The following is a 21,625-nucleotide window of genomic DNA, read 5'->3' on the forward strand; positions in this document are numbered from 1 at the left end:
TGGCATGCAGTTTGGAAAAGATACTAACCAACTACATGTTATTTTATTTTATTTTTTTTTTTTTTTGAGAATCAACTCCATGTTATTTTATATTGTAGATTGTAGTCATAACATATTAGTCATTTTGGCTCTAGTTTTGTGTAACTATCCATTGGTTAATTTAGTTATTGCCCTTGAGAGGTGTGGTTAAGTTGTTATAAGCCTGTTAGCATAGTTGAGTTACTGTTCAGTTAATCCATTATAAATAGTCTCTTGTACAATAATTCAAAGGTTAGAGTGGAATAATACAAGTTTTACTCTCTCATACTCTCTTCTCTACGATTCTGCATTTCCTTCTTCTTTCTTCTAATTTTTCTTGTATCAAATACGTAGCTATCAAATGCTTGGCTATAATTTTCACACCAACCAATTCTCAATTAGTAATCTCCAAAGTTGTCAAAAATTTAGAATTAATATGTTGTAACTTGGTAGTGCTGAAAATTATGAGCTCTACGTGCACTTTAAAAAAGAAAGTTTAGATTTCTTAAATTCTAATACTTAAGAGTGGGGTGATTCAAGGAAACAAAAGTTATCCTGTAGATGAAGTTACAATTCACAATTCAAATGTCTAATTCACATGCAATCTATAATATTAAATTCTTGAATTCTTCGTAACAACTTTAAATGACAACAAATAATATCAAAAAGTTTGTCACAAATCCAGTTAATTTTTCAGTGGGAGTAAGGGAAATAAAAAGAAAATCTGAAAAGGCCCAAAGCAAGCAAAGAATGGAGCTAAGCTTGGCCATTTAAAAAAAAAAAATTAGTATATATATAAGTATTAATTTTAGCAATTTTGTTATATAAAATTCTACTTTGTCCTCTTAACAATATCATTGATTCTTTTAAAAGCAATACCATAGCCACAAACATTTTTACAACATTTTTATAAATTGTTGATGTAGGGTCACGATTCGTGGCGGACCGTAACAGTGTCGGGTTCGCACGTAAAACGGCCCTAACAATATCATTTGTAGAGCGTGGGTTTGAAAGGCTAGGCCTTGATCGATAGGCGATGGGTTTTTCATGGCGTTCATACAAGGTTAAACGATCGTCACCCCTAGAGTACTTCTCCTGGAGGTGGGCTGGGAGGCTCTCGTTTCTTGGCCATTTTTCCCAGCCCTTTCCCAAGGTTACTTAGTTTTCCTTTTATACTCGCCTGTATCCATTTATCCTTCATCCACGTGTAGGGTCAATCTTTCCAAGGCTGATACTTGTCCCATCAGTCTATCCCCCAAAGTCGTTGGGGGTGGTTGTAGAAGCCAAAGAATGCGGCCCTATCGGGTTCAGAACATTAAATGATAATAACAGCAGCTTTCCCCGGATATTTTAGATCTTTTTTCCGAGTTTCAGTCTTATACCAGTCTTATACCATTTTTACCCTTCTTTATGAGGGGGAACTTTGGGTCTGCCGAGGACTGGACTACCCTCGGCGGTACCCAAAGGCTATTTCGTTGAACTTGGGCCATAATCCTCCTCGGTTTGGCCCATAAATCTTTTACGCCCTACATTAGCCCCTCAAAACCCGGTTGTCCAGCCTCTGGGCTGGACAGGGGGGTTTTGGTGACGCCAAACTTCTTCCTACGGCCCAATCCATTCGGCCTATTAAATATGCTGGCGGTTCCTCATATGCCCAAGAGATGCACCGGTCTACGAGATAGTTTTTAATTTTGCGCTTGAGGCGTTCTTATCGCTTGGGGTATCCAAAACGTACTTTGAATGATCACTATTTACGAGACTACTTTAATTCGACGGTTTATTTTGATGGGGTGGAGAAGTGGAACCGGCGTGTTTGGGTTTGCTGATTCCTTTGGAGATCTGAACCTATTAAATGCCCCCCGCTCCGCCCTCTGTATAATTAGGACAGGAGGAGGTTATTGTTTTTATCAAAAATCCATTTTCATCCCCCTGCGACTCTGAAATACTTAGCCTCCCTCAGGATTCGGTTTAGTCGCTGGTTTATACACTTAATCGTAAAATACTTTACCATAACAACAAGGGATGCAAAAGCCCCACCCCTCCCAAAAACGCCACGTTCCGATAAAGCTTATCATGGCTCGATCGGGACAAGGATGGCGAAGACTCAAAATCAACCTCATCCTTCTTTCAGTCAAAATCCGAAGCAGGGACTCGTCACGTCAAACTTTCGACGTGACTGAGTCGAGAACACCCAAGATCGTTACCATCCGGCTCCTCACGAGCGTACCTAATATGGCACCGGTGTGTTAGGAGTCAGGGCGGAGGCAGGGGCTAAGTGCTTCTGCTTCTCCCTTTTTTGCTCCTTGGTGCCCTCCCCCTCCCTCTTCTTATTGTCTTCCCAGCACCAGTTCCGCCCTGGTGCTGTTTCTTTTCTATCTTTTGTTCCTCTCTTTGTCTCTTCATCTCTCTCTCCTCTTCTCCTCCTTCTTTACTCATGTCCTCCATTTTCTTTATTCATCCCCTTCATCTTCGTCATTGATTTCTTCCTTACTATTTCCTTCTTCTTCATTCATTTTCTTTTTTAAAGTGAGTCCCTCTTTTAGTATGAGCAGCAATGAGGCAGAGATTGGAGAAACTTTGAAAACGAGTTTAAAAGACGCTTGACAGTTTACTTTTCTGTACTACAGATGTAATGGTTGCTTAGGCAGTTTACATTTTGTATAGGCTCGTTTGAGCCCCTTTTTGTATGTTGTAATAATTTTTTTAATTTTTTTTTTATATTAATAAAAATTGTTGTCTACCTTATTTCGCATGTTATGTCTCTATGTTTTCATAAATTTCCAAGCGCTACTCGGCACAATAATATAGCATCTAAATCAATGACGACTAAGACCAAAATATTTGATAATAAAATGATGTCGCCATAGCTTTAATAGAAGTGCTTGGCACAATAAGGCCGACCCGTAAAAAATAGTACTTACCCGGAACTAGCCGAGGAGAGAACCGAAGGCTTGATGCCGTGTGAGAAATAACCGTCCGAGGACATATCCCCTGCCAAATGAATAGCCCTCTTATACGACTAAATGCTGGGGCGTCCCACCACCTTCCTTACCCCCTTATTGGCCTTAACCTTCTATGGTGTTTAAGCCGTAGACGAAGTGACTTGACGTTTTTATCAAGTAGCCCATCTTACGAAATTCAAACCTTTACTTACCCAAGTATTTGGTTTCCCCATAGGCTTGAGTCCGAGGACCATGCAAGACCTAGGTTCTGTCCAACACTTGTAATTTTCATCTTTTGTACTTGGTTTCCCATAGGCTTGAGTCCGAGGACCATTCAAGACCTAGGTGCTGTCCCCGGGCCCTTGTTCTGAATCGGGCCTGGGCCGTGAGTTGACTGGGCCCAAAATCAGGGGGTATTTCCGTATTCTCAGGCCACGCGATACTTTTTGGGCGTCCCAGTATTCGAGGTGCGCCTTCTCGAGACTCCTCTAACTTCAGGGTTGCAGACGACGTTGGAAATCGAGCCAGAGACCTTTTGTCTGTAGCGTTCCTTGGGACGCTGCGTGAATTAAATGCTACTATCTTATCTTTTGATATAAATAGGAGAGAAAGTTACTTTTCCTACGCACAAATCCTTCAGCTTCCTCCTTTAGGAAATCATGTTTGGGGCGAGGGTTAGGGAAAAAGAACTTTCTCCACCGCGGAGGCGCCGTGTCCTCCCGAGACTCGAAGGAGTGATGCACGGGCCAAGAAAGCATAAACTTAAGAGAAATTTACACTTCTACGGAGGGGGGAGGGTGTCTCCCCCCCTTTCAGTCAAAATCCGAAGCAGGTTCTGGTCATGCCAGATTTTTGGTATGTCCGAAGAAGGAATTTCCACCATCAGCACTGTCTACCTTGTAGCCGGCAAATTCTTGCGGGGGCTTGCCAACTTCCGGCTCCCTGCGCCTTTTCTGTAGATGGTGTTAGCCTGAGGTCAGGTTCTTTGGCTGTCTGAGTTATGGGCATGCAGAAGTGTCGAGGAATAGTTTCCTTAGACAACAACTTGGCGCAGTAGCCAACCTCTCCTCTGAGCTGTCCCCACGGCTTTCTCTCCACTCGCTTGTATTTTCCTTTACTTATGTAGTCAGCTTTAGTGTAAGCTTGTTTCAGCTTTTCATTGTACACTGTACTGTTCCTTTGTCTTAATAGAATATGAGTCCATTTCTCTATACATATCTTTCTTCTCCGTAACAACTACTTTATGCATAAATATTAAATGCAAGCTTGCTCTTAAGGATATTCCGAGCAGAAAAAATGCTTTAATACAGGTTCCTACTAATTTAAACTCACAAATATTATCAAGTATAACAATGATAACTTTCAATAAATTAAATTCTTGGAACTAACCGGGATAAGCGCTGAGTACTACGCGATGCATGCTAGACCAATGTTCGAGAACGATAATCTCTAAATAATTCGTCTGAAAGGGTAGCTAAATCTCGTTTAGTGTTTAGTTTTCCACATCCAGGTAGTTGGTTTTCCCACAGGCTTGAGTCCGAGGACTATGCAATGCCTTGGTTCTGTCCAAAACCTAGTTTTCCACATCCAGGTAGTTGGTTTTCCCACAGGCTTGAGTCCGAGGACTATGCAATGCCTTGGTTCTGTCCAAAACCTAGTTTTCCACATCCAGGTAGTTGGTTTCCCACAGGCTTGAGTCCGAGGACTATGCAATGCCTTGGTTCTGTCCAAAACTTAGTTTTCCACATCCAGGTAGTTGGTTTTCCCACAGGCTTGAGTCCGAGGACTATGCAATGCCTTGGTTCTGTCCAAAACCTAGTTTTCCACATCCAGGTAGTTGGTTTCCCCAGGCTTGAGTCCGAGGACTATGCAATGCCTTGGTTCTGTCCAAAACCTAGTTTTCTCACATCCAGGTAGTTGGTTTTCCCACAGGCTTGAGTCCGAGGACTATGCAATGCCTTGGTTCTGTCCAAAACCTAGTTTTCCACATCCAGGTAGTTGGTTTTCCCACAGGCTTGAGTCCGAGGACTATGCAATGCCTTGGTTCTGTCCAAAACCTAGTTTTCTCTTTGTATGGGGCCTTGGCTTGCCTTTAGCTCTAGGGGAGTTATCTCTTCAGCCAAGCCCCTTGAGTTTATCTATACGGTTAACGTTACCAAGCGCCTAGTTTGTTCTATACGAGGAGCTTTAGCTTTTAGGGGAGTTAGCTCTTCAGCCAAGCCCCTTGTCAAGAAACGTAGCCCCTAGTGAAATTTTATACCTGAACTCTATAACCAACGGTTAGAAATAACAGAGGAACTATTTCGACCTACCACCTGCGCCAACACACAAGCCTTTCCCACAGACGGCGCCAATTGTAGGGTCACGATTCGTGGCGGACCGTAACAGTGTCGGGTTCGCACGTAAAACGGCCCTAACAATATCATTTGTAGAGCGTGGGTTTGAAAGGCTAGGCCTTGATCGATAGGCGATGGATTTTTCATGGCGTTCATACAAGGTTAAACGATCGTCACCCCTAGAGTACTTCTCCTGGAGGTGGGCTGGGAGGCTCTCGTTTCTTGGCCATTTTTCCCAGCCCTTTCCCAAGGTTACTTAGTTTTCCTTTTATACTCGCCTGTATCCATTTATCCTTCATCCACGTGTAGGGTCAATCTTTCCAAGGCTGATACTTGTCCCATCAGTCTATCCCCCAAAGTCGTTGGGGGTGGTTGTAGAAGCCAAAGAATGCGGCCCTGTCGGGTTCAGAACATTAAATGATAATAACAGCAGCTTTCCCCGGATATTTTAGATCTTTTTTCCGAGTTTCAGTCTTATACCAGTCTTATACCATTTTTACCCTTCTTTATGAGGGGGAACTTTGGGTCTGCCGAGGACTGGACTACCCTCGGCGGTACCCAAAGGCTATTTCGTTGAACTTGGGCCATAATCCTCCTCGACTTGGCCCATAAATCTTTTACGCCCTACAGTTGACATAGTAAATTCTTATTAGTTTGCATCTGGGCCCATTACTTACAAAATTTTCTACTTACTAATAACCACTTAACATATCAGCAATTTATAAAAAAGTTTATAACTCTAACATTTTACTCATTCTAAAGTTCATAATATATATTTTTTTTTTATAGCTCTAAAATCTAAAACAAAATATACAAAGCCAAAAAAATTAGCCCAAGAACAAAAATTATCAATAGCAAAACTAAAAAAAAAAAGTTCATCCATCAAATTTTACCCAAAACAAACAATCCAGCCTATAAAAAATTTTAAACAAATAATTTTTTCCTTAACTAGCGGCAGACACCCAAAAAAAAAAAAAAACCTTATCGGCTAAACAGCAGCAGAACCGAATGCCGATGTCGCCGTGCGCAGCCAGCAAAAGAACTACCCTCCTAATTCCAAGTTCTACCTTGGGAATTTAGAACCTAAAAGATAGAGCACTGTCATTGGCAACACCAAGTGCCTGGTAGACTTACTCATCAAAAAAATAAAATAAAATAAAGATTTGTCAGTCTTTAAAGCTAATATCTTCTAGATATTTTGTAATTCACATATCAACACACAATTATGCACATAATCATCTATTTATTCACGCTTTGAGCAAACATTTGCAAGCGGCCTTTTTCTTTTAACATAAAAAGTTACAGAATGCGAAACACACTCAAAAAGAAAAAGAAAAAACAAAACAGAAACTAAATGACAAACGTTACTCTATTAAATTAAATGTGCTTCCTCTCAATCAAATTAAAATTTGGCCATCAACATGTCTCTTAGCCAATTGCAAAGCATCATTTGATTCCATTAGTAAGCTTTGAAAAATCTCCTTTGCATCTCCTTCTATTATAAACTCAAACTGTGCAAAAATAGAGAGAGCGAGAGAGACGTCCAGAGGGGCAATCAGTTACCTTTTATGTGGACCAAAATTTCAGTTTCTGAAGCGCCTTGCAACCATTCCTTGATTGTACTGCTGGACGATCGACGATATGAATGTTGGGGATTCGAGCAATCTTATGCCAATCCTCGCCGCTGTCTTTCTTGCACCGCCTCTGCAGATGTGGACATCTTTCAATTCTCAATGTTTTGAGTGCCGTAAGATTTTGCAACTCGTCCGGTATAGATATTAGATTATCGCAGTATTCAATGCTCAAAGAAGAAAGTGACGTGAGGCATCCTATCTGCTTCGGCAATGAAACTAACTCCGGACATCCGTTAATAAGTAAGTCCTCAAGGCTAGTTAAATATTGAATTCCTTCAGATAAAGAGCAGAATTTGTCGCAGTTCTGAATCCATAACCTCTGTAGTGAAGACAAGCCCCTCAATCCATTTACCGGAAAGGACAAAAGATTTTTACAGTCCACTATATTGAGTACCCGTAAAGAATGTAGGTACTGGAGGCCTTCTGGCAGACTTTCGAGTCCGTTACAATAATCAAGTGTAAAGCATTTCATTGCAGTGAGATTTTGAAACAGTCCATCCGGAAGAAGTGTCGATTCATGCATACCTCCAATTTGAAGGGAAGAAAGTGAAGTGAGATTCATCACTGACTTAATTAACATTGCATTGTTTGTATAGATAATCAAACTTGTAATGGAAGGAAAAATAGGCAATTCAACTAACTTTGGGCAACCAGAGATATTTAATGTGCTTAGGCGGGGGAAATTTTCTCTTCCATCCATTGTTCGCCATTCCTCCAAATTAGCCATCTGATATAAATTCAGGCTCTCCAATGATGGGAACGAAATTGCACTATCTCCATGTAACTCATTGCCAAGATACTTCACAGAATCCATGCCACTTATTTTAAGAACCTTGAGGAATGGTAGTTTGCCAAGAGGTGGCAGATGTTCACATCTTTCGCATGCACTTAGCGAAATCTCATGAAGGAGTAAATCTTGCATCCACGTTGAAAATTTTGAACCCAAATAGTTTTGAATGCGCAACACTTTCAGATTTGAATGAGGTTGGAGACCATCAAGAACATCTTCAACCTTTTCTGGTACAGGGCACTGACTTTTGTTCTGCCAAACCAGACTTAGCGTATGAAGATTTTGTTTCCCAATCAAATTTGCATCTTTCGCCTCCTCAAAATTTCTTACATTATCAAGTTCCTTTATTGACAAATCATTTCGAAGGTGTAGTCCTTTCAGCTCACTTAATTGGTAACCATTTTCCTTGCCAACGATGAAGATGCTTAATGATTGGAGGCACGTTAGTTGTCCCATCCCTTCAGGCATACAAGAAAGAGAATTACAATATCTAAGCCCAAGATGGATAAGGTTTTTCATGTCCCTCATACCATTGGGCAACTTATGAAGAGAATAACAATAATCTAGTTTCAGCGTTTGCAGGTTCAAGAGGCGAGTTATTGATTCGGGTAAAACTTTGAATTGGGAAGAAGACATGTCGAGATACCTCAAGTGTTTTAAACTAGTGATTGATCTTAGTGCCTTTTCTGATGGTTGATGAGGAGAGTCGCACACCCGAAGATACTTTTGTTTCAAAAAATGGATGGAGAAGCTTTATACTTACCATAATAATTTGGTGACACAATGCATGAACGTAGAGATTGGACTTTGCATACATGATCATTCCAAGAAGTGCCTTGAGTATAAGACATGTGACGAATCATTTTTGGAACTTTCACCCCTTTACCAGATTCCACCACAACGCATTCAAGCCTCATAATAGACTGAGCAAGGTCATGCATAAGATCATGCATTTGACATGTTATGTTACTAGGAGAATCCTCCACAACATCTTGAAAGAAAGATCTCCACACTAATTCATTGAAGATAATAATGCCAACGTCATGCAGCTCCAGTGATTCTTTAAAGGGAATAAAACCATTAGCCATCCATAATTGTATCAACCTATCCCTATTAAGCTTGTGATCTTTGGGGAATATACAGCAGAAAGCAAAACATTGCTTTAGATGTGGGGGTAAATGGTGGTAACTCAACCTTAGCGCAGGCAAGATGGAATTTTCACCTTCTGGTAATTCCCAAATTTGACTTTCTTTCACAGATAGCCACTCACTTTCCCTACTTTTTAAGCTCATGAGGCTTCCAAGAGTCTTTATTGCTAGAGGTACCCCTCCACACTTCTTCACTATTTCCTTGCCGATTGATTCCAATTTTGATCTCTCCTTTAGCCTTCCCATCCCAAATGCACATCTTGTAAACAAGGACCAAGAATCATTCTCTGACAAACATCCCATGTGGTGTATAGGTAGTGTGGCCATCATAAGCGCTACATTCTCAATCCGGGTTGTCACTATAACCTTACTTCCGTTTGACCCACACCTCAACACCTCTTTTAAGCCATTCCATTTGTCATGGTATTCGTTCCAAACATCGTCCAAAACAAGCAAAAATTTCCTCCCACGCAATTTTTCCTGCAAGCATTGCTGTAAAGGGTCCAACTCTGAAAGATTACATGCACTACCATCAATGGATTCAATGATTGCTCTCACCAATTTTCTTATATGGAAATCATCTGATACACACACCCAAATTCTCATATCATAATGCCTCTGTACCCTTGCATCATTGTAGATCAATTGTGCAAGTGTTGTTTTTCCTAAGCCCCCCATGCCCCATACGGCATAAATGGCAAGATTATCTTGATCAGACACATGAGTGAGCAATACTTGAATGATTTTTTCTTTCTCTTCACCTCTTCCATAAATCTCACTTTCATTCACAAGTGAGCCAGTTTGTCTTCTTTCTATATCAAAGACTTCCATGTTTATATCTAACTCTCTCAAGTGAAACTTAGATCTCTCCATAGAAATGGCTTCTAGTCTATCCCTCACATTCTTCAGTTTATGTGCCATCTTCATGCGAAATATAAGTCGGTTTTGAAGAGAAAAGAAGCTACTTACTTGGCTTTTCACACCTTTCTCTTTCTCCGTCTTTTGTATTAGAGCTTCAGTTGCAAACTCGTCCAGAATATCATCTGCATCATAAGCTCCTTCTTTGAGCTTTCTCAGCCAATTCCTGATAGCCTCACTCTTCCACTGCTTCTCCTCTGCATCTTGCAGAACAGCTTGGATGGTGGAAAGTGTGCTCTCAAGGTTGTCAAGCTCAGCTCTTAGGTCCAAAGCAACTCCGAATTCTTGAAGTGCTGAAGTATTCAAGTTACCCACCATAGAGCTCACCAGGGCAGATAGAAGTATGTCCGCCATTCCCTCTCTTCTCTCTCTCTCTCTCTCTGTCTCTCTTTCTCACTCACTCACTCTGGCAACAAAATGCTATTGGAATACAGGATGGATAGCTCAGGGGAAGTGAATTGCCAAAAGGGAATTGCTTAGTTACTTTACGCGTAAAAGTCTTTCCAGCTTTGGCTTCACACGGTGTGGGCTTGACTCAGGCAGCATATTCTGCTTTGGATGCTAAATTGTTAATGTCCTTTGATTGGCTAGAGAGTCTACATCTGGCTCCACACGGGATTGACTTTACGACCGATTGATCAGTGATAGCCCACGCGGGTTTCTTTCTTCTTCAAAAAGTCTCGTTACTTTGGGACCTTGAGAGGAATTTTCCTGCATCATTGGTTTTGTAATTCCATTAGTCATCTGATTTATGATTTTCCGTGTGTATAATCAATTGCTTAAGATAGAACCGTGCTCCAAATTATTAAATCTGCCACCAATTCTGTCAAAGAATTAGCACTCACAGCCTTTTTAATTACGTAAACCCCGATGTAGTTTAAAACACACCAAATTCATTGATGCGCGCAAAGCAATATCAATCTACGTGCCATTCAGTCCTTCAAATATTTAAAGTAAATCATTTAAGTCCTTTTTTTCCTAAAAAATTTGACTACAAAGTATTTGAAATTTATTTAGAAACGCGGTTTCTGCTAAGAAAATTTCATGTCCATGCTTTTTCTGTGCCATTTCACCGAAGTATCTTGCAGTGTTCTGAATGTATGAGACACGTTAATAAATGTAATCTTAAGATAAGTGGCCAACATGATAGAAAACAGATAATCAAGTAAATAATCCACGAAATTCTTTTTTGCTTCGCATGTTAATAAATTCTCAAGGTGGACAAAAAGTAGCAATAAAAAAAAGGAAATGCTAACGAGTGCTCTTAAGGCACTGATTAATAATCCATTTAAAGAAAGTTTTTATGAGAAATGAAAAAAAGTAATTAATATTTTGACAATTTTTTTCATTTCCCATAAAAGTGGTATCAAAACTTTTTTAAAATGGATTATTGACGAGTGTCCTAAGGGCACTCGTTAGCATGACCCATAAAAAAAAGTAGCAATCTTAATTTGGCCTCTCAAAGTTAAAATCTTAATCCTTTCAGTAATACATACAACGTTAAGGGTTTCACATTTAAGAATTTAATTGTTAAATCTAATGGCTTATAAAATGTTACCTCTTTAAAATTTCAAATGACATGACATTCAATATATTTTTATTTTTTAGATTAGTAATATTTAATCTAAGTCATAACACATATCTGTTTAATATGAAAAAGATTATTTTCTAATAGAATACATGTATTATTTTGTCAAAAATTTTATAGTTCAATTGACACATTCTGGATTTTATAACAGAGAAGTTTATGGTTCAAAATTCCCCTCTTTCAACTATAGAATTATGACACAGAAAAAGATATAAATATTATTTCGTCTTTAAATTTCACAGAGATTTTTTTTTAATAATTCATTTAACGCATAAATATGTCAACATATCATTTTACACTTTTTTTTTTTATATGACTTGCACGTTTGCAAAACAATATTAATAAAACAACTACAATTGGGTTCATTATTTTTTAGGGCCACCAAATGGGCTGGTATGAATCTTTGTATAATATGTTGGGCCTTGTCTGTCTTTCCAGTTTTTATAATTTCTCTCTTTTAATTTCTTTTGGACCTTGACCGCTTCTAGCTCATCCAACTAATTACTAGTTTTCTCAAAAAAACTAATTACTAGTTTTTTTTTTTTTTTTTTTGAGAATCAATCCAACTAATTACTAGTTACTACTTACTACCCCATTTTTACACATACGGGAAAATAAGTGGACTGTTCTATTTTTCTGCTACAGTCAGGATGAAATATGACTTTTAATTATTTTTTTATTTATAGAAATGCTATGTTGACAACTTTTTCATAATAATTTTAACATTTTTCTATAAATCCTAAGTGATAGGTTGTTAATGATTGTTGCTGTTAAGTAAAAAGGTAATTACGATTATGAATTCAAATTATAACTAGTAATATATATTTATAATTTGTTGTGAAAGAATTGTGAACATAAACCTTTTTATTTATTTATTTATAGATTTACCTGAAGTATTAGGGATTCAGTATTCACAATACTAGTTAAGATTCAGTATCCCCTTGTTGAATTAGGCAAGATTTAACCCCAAAGAAAGAATATATGCCTTTTTCCCCCCTTCCTGCCATGGTCTTGGACTCTAGGCACCATTTGGGCCATTGGTAATAGTAAAACTTCCACAGATCCTGGTTTGATAGGATTGTTGCCTGTTGGTGCAGTCAGTTATACAACTGCATTGGAAATACATGCTTTCATTCCCTTATTAGGTATTCGCACACGCCGTGATTGTGACTCATGAAAGTGCCACATCCTATAGAAAAGGATACCCTTTTTTTTTTTCATTTTTTTAATTAAAAATTTTAGGCTACACATTTAAAATCCAACATTTAAAATCCAACATTTTTATGTGAATCACACAAAATCAAATAAAAACAACGTGTTTTCACATTTGGTTAAAAAATTATAAATTTTTTTTGGAGGATTTAAATGAAAAGTATAGTAGTGGGAGCTTCATACTTGGGTTGAGCTTAGCAACACCATCAACATCACTGGGTATACTCTTTTTCTTCCTCTATTTCGGAACGCTTGGGGTCACATTTGGTTAAAAAATAAAACAAATACCACGTGTTTCATACTTGGTTAAATATTAAAAAAAAAAAAAATGGAGGATTTAAATGAGAAGTAGTAGTGGGGGCTTCATAAAGACTTGGGTTGAGCTGAGCAGCTAGCACCATTAGCATCACTAGGTACTCTTTTTCTTACTCTATTTTGGCTTGCTCAGGGTCTATGACTATGAGGGTGCTTATTACAGTGGGTGGGGAGGAGTTGGCCTAGTTGGGCACTAATGCTATGTTCGGATGTTTGGAGGGAGAGGAGAGTAAAGGGAAGTAAAGGGGAGGAGAGTAGAGGGGAGTGGTTATCCTCCACCTAGTTTGGATATTTTTAAAATTAAGTAAAGGGGGAAGGGGGGGTATAATTAGCATTTTCATAGTTTGTAATTTTGTTGATATGGTAAAGGTAAATTTCGTAATTCATTTGATCAAGCATTTCTATGCTCTACTCTCCCTCCAAATTTTTCTAATTTGGGAGAATTAAAAATGAGAGGTTAGAAGTAGTTAGAACCCCTCCAAATCCCTCCCCCTTTTCCATTAAAAAACATCCAAACAAAGTAATTTAACTTACTCTCCTTCTTTCTACTCTACTCCCCCTCCATCCAAACTAGTTATAAGAGTGGTGGAGAGTGGTGAACCTAGCTAGTGTGGCTGGTGGATTTGGTGGTGGTACATTCATAAAAAGATGGCGACATGGTGGTAGCATTGAAATGATTAGTTTTCATCTAATTGACATGCACACACTATTTAGGAATCTCAACAAGAGCCACTGCAAGAATATCTTTTGACAAAATGTGTCATTATAAAAGCACCTACACTCTTGAGTAATTATAGAATACTCTAAGAGTACCACAAATACGTTCTCTCCCTTAGGTTTCTACTAATTAAATTTATGATGGGACACACAATTTATATGAGAGGGTGAGAGTACGCATTTATGATACTCCTAGAGTATTTTATAATTTTACCTCACTGAGTATCTCTTGGTAACCAAGTTCTATCAAATTACGCTTTTCTCTATTATCCATAAACTTATTTTTGTGGATCACATTGAAAAATAAATAAACATATTTTTTATGCTTTACATGTAATCATGTGTAAAATTTATATTATTAATTTGGGAATAAGTAAATTCGATGGCATAGCTAGGATTTTAGGTGGGAACATTTTTTTTTTAATATAATGTGGACTACTAGGAAATATGATCATATAAACAATATTGTTAAATGGGTAAACTAAAAAAAAAAAAAAAAATTTGGAAGAAAATGAAAATATTAATTACGTATTTTCTACAAATATTTGCAATGTAAGTAAATAGAAAAATATTTATATAAAACTAATAGAAAACAATTTAGTTAGAGACAATAATCTAATATTTCTAAAAGTAATGACAAAGAAATTTTAAAAAATTAAAATTGATGAAATTGTAGCTAAGATTGATTATATCACAAGAACGAGAACAAATAAGTGGATTAGTCATTATTTTAATATATGAGAAAAATTTAGAAAAAGTTGAATAAAATACCTTAATTGGTAATGCCACATCTCGAAAAATTATAAACAAATCTTTTTAAAAAAATAAAATTTAATTGATATATATATATTAATAGCCAAAATTGAGAGAAAATTCGATTAAATTTTAAATTGGATTCTAATTTTGTATCATGTGTCTCATCTAATTTTTAAATTTGTGTGTCAAGTGAATTATTAGGTGTGAAAATCAAAGAGTTTAAATTCAATTAGATTCTAAATTGAATCTCAGTGCTCCAAGTTTTCTTGGTCTTTTCAACAAGAAGATTTTTCTCAAATCTCAGTGCTTCAATGGTTTGATTAGCTTCATCGACCTAGGTGGAGAGTTCCTCACGTTCTAACTCCACTTCACTGAGCTTTCTCGTTGCTAACCTGTAGAGCTTCTTATGCTTCTCAGAAACCTTGTACAACTTAGTGTAGGCAGTGTGGATGTTATCCTGATCATCCATTTTCTCAAACTTTAATTCTATCAGCTCTTCTTTTTCATCAATTATGTCTTCTACTTCCTCAGTAGACTCAATAGTGGCTGTGAAAGCACTCAATATCTCATCTTGGTCACTTTCATTAGAATCTGCTTCTGGTTCTGTATCACTCAAGGGGACAGCTAGGACTTTGCTTTTGCCAATGAATTTGAGATATGTGGGACACTTTTGCTTCATGTGTCCAAATCCTTGACACCCTTAGCACTTTGGTCCATAGTAACACTGTTACCTTGACAAGCATCCTTGAATTCTCTCTTGCCTTTGTCTTGGAACTTAAATTGAGAGAATGCAGACTGTTTGCGATCCTTATCACTTGCTTTGACATTCGCATTTTTGATAAACTTCTTGAATTTTTTGGTGATATAAGATTTTAACTTGGTATCCTCATCATGAGACGACTCATCGTTATCATCATTCTTAGTCTTCAAGGCCATGTTCTTGCCTTTGTCACCCTTGCCAACCCTTGCTAACCCTAGTTCATTGGTTTGTAAGTTTCTAATCAGCTCTGTCAAAGGAATAAAGTCAAGATCCTTTGATTCTTCAATGGCAGTGATTTTGACATGAAATCTCTTCGGAAGAAATCTGAGGATCTTCCTAACAATCTTGGGTTAAGGAATTTGTTTTGCAAGATTGAAGGCTGAATTCACTATGTCATTAAGCTTGGCATAGAATTCATCGAGATCGAACTACTCGTCCTCATCCATCCTTATTTCCTCAAAATTGGTAGTGAGCCTTTGGAGCTTGGAGTTTTAACAGCTTTTGTGCCCTCGTAGGTATTCTGAAGAATAGTCCAAGTTTCCTTGGCATTTTCAGTGGAAGAGATCTTCTTGAATTCTTCATTGGTCACAGCACTAAACATAGCATTCAGTGCTTTGCTGTTAAAGTTTGCAACTTTGATCTTGGTATCGTCCCACGTTGCAGGTGGCTCTTCAGGTTTCTTCCAACCTATTTCAACTGCAAGCCATACTTTCTCATCTAAAGACTGCAAAAAGGCTCTTATGTATACTTTTTAGTATGCATAGTTAGTACCATCAAATAAAGGAGGAATAATCAGGGATTACCCACGATTCATAACAGCAGAGGTCAATGGATCACACAACAAAGATTAAAACCTAATCAGAGTGTGCTCGCTCTGATACCACTTGTTGGGTTAAGATAGCTTAACCCCGGTTAATTTATTCAATTACCCAAGTTGATTAATTAGATTCAATTGCATGCAAATTGTGAAGGCATCAACAAATCACCAAGAATACTAAATGCAACAGAAAATAAATTTGACACGATGATGATTATGTGTTCTGTTGATGCGGCTTTGGCAAGACAGTCGGCTTGCTCGTTGTCTCCTCTTGGGATTTGAATAATCTTAGCCTGTAGGTCGTCCACCCTTTTCTTCACTTGTTCTAGGTACTTCTTCATCCTCTCTCCTTTACATTCGTAATCACCGTTCACTTGGTTTGTGATGACCTGGGAATTGCAATGAATAATCACACTCTTAGCCCTGGTCACTTTAACGAGATCTAGTCCTGCTACTAGGGTTTCGTACTCCGCTTCATTGTTGGTTGTAGGGAAGTCGAGACAAACCATGCATTCGACCTCGTCCCCTTCTGGGGAACGAAGCACAATACCTGCCTTACTAGCTAATTTGTTTGATGATCTGTCTGTGTGGATGTTCCACTGAGGGTATTCTTCCGCCTTTCGGCCTTCTATATTAGTGAACTCCGCAATGAAGTCTGCGACCACCTGTCCCTTGATAGCAGTAGGTGGGTGGTACTGCACATTGAATTCGCTCAACTCTATTACCCATAGTGCCATTTGTCCAATGACTTCAGGATTGCTTATTGCTGGCCGTAGGGGCTTATCAGTTAGGACGATCACCGTGTAGGCTTGGAAGTATGGCTTGAGCTTGCAGGTTGCTTATCAGTTAGGACGATCTCCATTGGTGGGTATCTTTCCTCTACACCTTGGAGTGCTCGACTTGTGTAGTACACGGGTTTTTGCACCCTATCTTCTTCCTTAACTAAGACTATGCTGACGGCCACCGATGATACTGCTAAGTAAAGGAACATTTCTTCCCTTGGTTGGGAAGGACTTAGCAACGGAGGGGATGAGAGGTAGGTCTTCAGGTCCTCGAATGCTTGCTGACACTCGGTCGTCCATTCAAAAGATTTCTTCAACATGTGGAAGAAAGGTAGACACTTATCCGTTACTCTGGACACGAACTTGTTCAATGCTGCTACTTTGTCGTTGAGGCTTTGTACTTCTTTCACATTCCATGGGGGTGCCATTTCTATTATGGTTCGGATTTTGTTAGGGTTGGCCTCAATACCCCTCTGAGACACCATGAATCCTAGGAACTTTCTTGCCGTCACCTCGAAGGCACACTTGCCCGGATTGAGCTTCTTATTGTAGGAATGAAGGGTGTCAAATGTTTCTCTAAGATCCTCTAAGTGATCTTCCTCCTTTTGGCTTTTCACCAGCATGTTGTCAACATAAACCTGGACATTTCTCCCAATCTGCTATGCGAACATCTTGTTCATGAGCCTATGATATGTCGCGCCCGCATTTTTGAGGCCAAATGGCATTACTTTATAGCAAAAGAGGCCTTGGCTAGTGACGAACGAAGTCTTTTCCTAGTCTGCTTCGTCCATTCTGATTTGGTTGTAACTCGAAAAAGCGTCCGTGAAATTTAATAACTGGTGTTGAGCCGTAGGTAACTAGGATGTCGACTTGTGGGAGGGGGTAGCTATCTTTGGGGCATGCCTTGTTCAGGTCGGTGAAGTCTACGCACATCCTCCACTCCTTGTTAGCTTTCTTGACCATTACCACGTTCGCCAGCCAGTCGGGGTAGTAAACCTCCCTAATGAAGTTTACTTCCTGTAGCTTGTGAATTTCTTTCACTATAGCTTGGCCTCATTTTGGGGCAAATACGCGCTTCTTCTAATGGATAGGTGGAAAGGAGGGCGATACGTTAAGTCTGTGCACCATAACCGAAAGGTCTATTCCCGGCATATTTTCATGGCTCTAGGCAAATACATCCCGATTATCTTTAAGAAAAGTTGTAAGTGCTTGGCGAACCGTTGGGCTGGTGAGGGTACCAATCCTGGTAGTTCGATCAAGCTTGGACTCGTCAAGAAGTATCTTTTCAAGCCTTTCAACGAGCTCTGTCACCGTCTAGTGTTCTTCTATGTTCATGGCCTGGAGGTAGTTGTCCATCTTTATCATAGCTATGTAGAATTCGTGCGTAGCCACCTAATTTTCGTGCAATTCCCCTACTCCATAATCTATAGGGAACTTGATCATTAAGTGGTAGGTTGAGGTTACAGCCTTCCATGAATTGAGGGTGGGTCGTCCGAGAATGGCATTGTTAGTGGACGAGTAGTCGACCACAAGGAATGTTACGTCCTTAGTGATCTGCTGGGGGTAGTCGCCAACCATCATAGACAATGTGACTGCGCCTAGGGGGAATACCCCTATTCCTCCAAAACCAACGAGTGGAGCGTTCGTTGGAACTAGTCACTCTCTGTCAATCCTCATCTGTTGGAATGCTAGGTAGTAGAGGATGTCAGCTGAGCTACCATTGTCAACTAGAACCTAGTGCGTATTGTAATCCCTTACTCGTATGCTAACGACAAGTGCATCGTCATGCGGGTGGTGAAAACGTTGAGCATCATCTTCCAAGAATTCGATAATGGGGTTATTGATCCACACCATCTTTGGTATTGAACCTGTTAGCTGGACGTTCTGAACCATCCTGAGGTAAGTCTTATAGGCTTTTTTGGACGATCTAGTAGCCGTTGTGCCCCCTACAATCATTCTTATATCTCCTATAGGCAGCCTAGGATGCTCGTTCTCCCGACAGGGAACCTACTCTTGAGGTGGATACGCTTTTTCCTTGTCAACGAACCTTTGTAGCATTCCTTGCCTGATAAGAGCTTTAATTTGTTGCTTTAACTTGTAGCAGTTGGTTGTGTCATGACCATGGTCACGGTGGAAGCAGTAGTACTTGTCTTTAGACTTCTTATTGGGATCTCCCTTCAGCTTGCGGGGAAATGTCAAAACTTCTTCGTTTTTTATTTGCATCAAGACTTGGTTGATCGGGGCAGTCAGCGGGGTGAAACTCGTGAATTTCCCTGTGGGATGCTTGGAGCGCCTGTCTTCCCGCCATTCTCTAGTCCTAGCCATCTCCCGTCCCTTATCCTGCCGTACGTCTTCCTGTCTTTCCTTTTTCTTAGGCTTCTTTTCTCGGGCTAGCAACGCATCTTCTGCGTTCATGTACTTGGTTGCCCTGTACAGCACATCTGACATAGTTTTTGGGTCATTCTTGTATAGGGAAAATAGGAACTTATCCTTCCGTAGTCCATTTGTGAAGGCAGCCACGAGTATCTTGTTGTCTGCTTCGTCAATTGAGAGAGCCTTTTTGTTAAAGCGAGTGAAATAGGACCTCAGCGTCTCGTCCTCCCACTGCTTAATGTTCATTAGGCATGTAGTGGACTTCTTATACCTGTGCCTCTCGATGAAGTGTGAGGCAAACTGGGCACTTAACTCCTTGAAGGTACCAATGGAGTTGGGTGTCAGTCTGTTGAACTAGATCCTTACGGATCCCTTCAGCATGATGGGGAAGGCTTTGCACATGATCTCGTCTAGCACCCCTTGAAGGTGCATCAAGGTCTTGAAAGATTCCAAGTGATCTAAGGGGTCTTTGGATTCGTCATAGTTCTCCACCTGTGGCATACGAAACTTCGGTGGAAAGGGGAATAAAGTGACGGACGCTGTGAATGGCGAATCAGTTCGATGGACCAAGTCATCGAGATCGCTAGACACCCATCCTTTAAGGGCGTTCATTATGAAGTCCATCTATTCCTTTATCATCTGAATCTCAGCGACTATGTGAGGTGGAACTGTATCGGTGACGGATGGCTGGCTCGTGTCCTGTCTTTTTGGTTTGCTTGGTGCGTTGCTTCCTTCCGGTCCTTCTTGGTTCCTTCTCTCAGCGTTGGTGCCTTCTTGGTCATCCTCTTGAGTATTAAGGTCTGCATTCTTTTAGTGCAACTATTCTTTTAGGTCGTGGTTTTGTTTGGTGAGGCGCTCCATGGCAGCGACGAGGGTTTGAACCTATCTCTCGAGGGCGGTCGTGCGTGGTTCATCTCTTTGAGTGTCGTTGGTGGTTGCCATCGAGTGAGTGAGCACTATGCAACTCTTTGTCTAGGAAGTGATAGTATGGCTTACAAGTCGCAGCTTTCATATAGACAATGCCAACTGATGATGCTGAAAATCGTCAGTAAGCCACACAATACTCACATGCTTGAAATAAGACCTGTGAAACAAAAACAAAGAAAACCTTGAGAGAGTACCAGTGCGATACCAGCCGAAGACCTTCCGAAGGTTAAGTTAGAGAACTTTTCACAACTCTAGAGTGCCAGAGCTAGGAGAATTATGCGTACCTTGGTTTGTGAGGGTCTCGAGGTTTTTATAGTAGTGTAGGGTTGACATCCGTGCCTTGGTTAAGAAGATGTTTCCTTGTAGAAGATATCCTCTTTAATTTGTATATTTTGCGGAGTTCTTTCCTTATAGAACTCCCCTTAATTAGGGATAATCGTGGGGCACAAGGCATTCCTAACACACTTATGCCATGAAGGCCAAGTAAGGCCATGTCAAACTCGTCAGAGGTCCTATCATTCCCTTTAGCTTCCTCCCGTCAGCTACTTATCCCCGTCTACACATTCCAGTCGTCACCTTTAGGTGTTTGATGACCTAAAGGTGATGTCGTCAGCTTTAAGGTGGGACCGTCGACCTTATCCTATCGTCACTCAGGTTATGGACGTGTGGGTGAGGTTGACGAGTTCATTGGGGTCGTCTACTTCGCTTAATATGGACGATTTTATCAATGTTACTAAATTTCCCTTATCAAGCATTATACTGAGTCCAGCAAATCTCAATTGCCAGAGGATTTGGAGGGCATCCCCTAAACCATGTTTCCAAGATATTGACAATGAAGAGATATGTTGGATACTTAGGCAGAAGAAATAAAAGACATTGGGTGGGAAATAAACTCATTAAAAGCTTCGGGCCTTGATAGAATGCCTATTGGAAAAGTGATCATTGTTAAGATCATTGCTTAAACCTTGTGCACCATGTTGGAAAAGTGATCTCTCACTATCAAGCTGCTTTAATTCCTTACAGATCCAAGAATTCCATAATAGTTCGGGAGTGTATAAATTCAAAATGAGAAAGAAAGGGAATGGCATGTTGGGAGTGAAATTGGACATGCAGAGGGATTGTTGGATGTGCTAACGAATTTTGGCTTTAATGAGAAGGTCGCTAAACTATACTAAATTACAATTTTCACTCTTAAAATTTGAGTTAATTTTGATTTTGCCCAAAATATTTAAAAATTTGGATTTAGATCCCCAATGTTATATAGTTTTGGTTCATCCTTTTGTCTTCGTCAATAGTTGAGGTGGCTATTAAGTGTCACGTTAGTTCAAAACAACGCAAATGAATATGCTAAAATTAAGTAGTTTGGTAATTTGGAATCCTAGTCTAAGGTAAATAGTTTGTTAAATCTTATATTAGGGTCAGTGAGAAATTTATAAACACTCGATGGATCATATAAAGCTTTAGGGGTTTTGAGGATTCTGCTACGCTTTTGATTTCTATGAAGATCTCCATTGAAATTTACTATTCTTAGTATTTAATATCCATCAAAATTATATAAAATAAGGTTTAGAAGGTTGCAAGATTCGTTATAG

General features: G+C 39.5%; 3 protein-coding genes across 3 annotated transcripts; all 3 read right to left on the reverse strand.

The window, feature by feature from the left end:
• Positions 1-6,310: 6,310 nt before the first annotated feature.
• Positions 6,311-8,370, reverse strand: LOC115976241 (putative disease resistance protein RGA4). The gene is made up of 2 exons (XM_031097413.1): positions 6,860-8,370; positions 6,311-6,425 (listed from the first exon to the last, which is right to left on the reverse strand). The coding sequence occupies exon 1, from the start codon at positions 8,354-8,356 to the stop codon at positions 6,863-6,865; it is 1,494 nt and encodes a 497-aa protein (XP_030953273.1). The 5' UTR covers positions 8,357-8,370; the 3' UTR covers positions 6,311-6,425; positions 6,860-6,862.
• Positions 7,979-10,566, reverse strand: LOC115976240 (putative disease resistance protein RGA3). The gene has a single exon (XM_031097412.1). The coding sequence runs from the start codon at positions 10,138-10,140 to the stop codon at positions 8,452-8,454; it is 1,689 nt and encodes a 562-aa protein (XP_030953272.1). The 5' UTR covers positions 10,141-10,566; the 3' UTR covers positions 7,979-8,451.
• Positions 10,567-18,740: 8,174 nt separating this feature from the next.
• Positions 18,741-19,352, reverse strand: LOC115968442. The gene has a single exon (XM_031087841.1). It carries the CDS (start codon positions 19,350-19,352, stop codon positions 18,741-18,743), a length of 612 nt encoding a protein of 203 aa, XP_030943701.1.
• Between the last annotated feature and the right edge of the window lie 2,273 nt (positions 19,353-21,625).

Source organism: Quercus lobata, chromosome 2 (assembly GCF_001633185.2).
Source record: "Quercus lobata isolate SW786 chromosome 2, ValleyOak3.0 Primary Assembly, whole genome shotgun sequence".
NCBI lineage: Eukaryota > Viridiplantae > Streptophyta > Magnoliopsida > Fagales > Fagaceae > Quercus > Quercus lobata.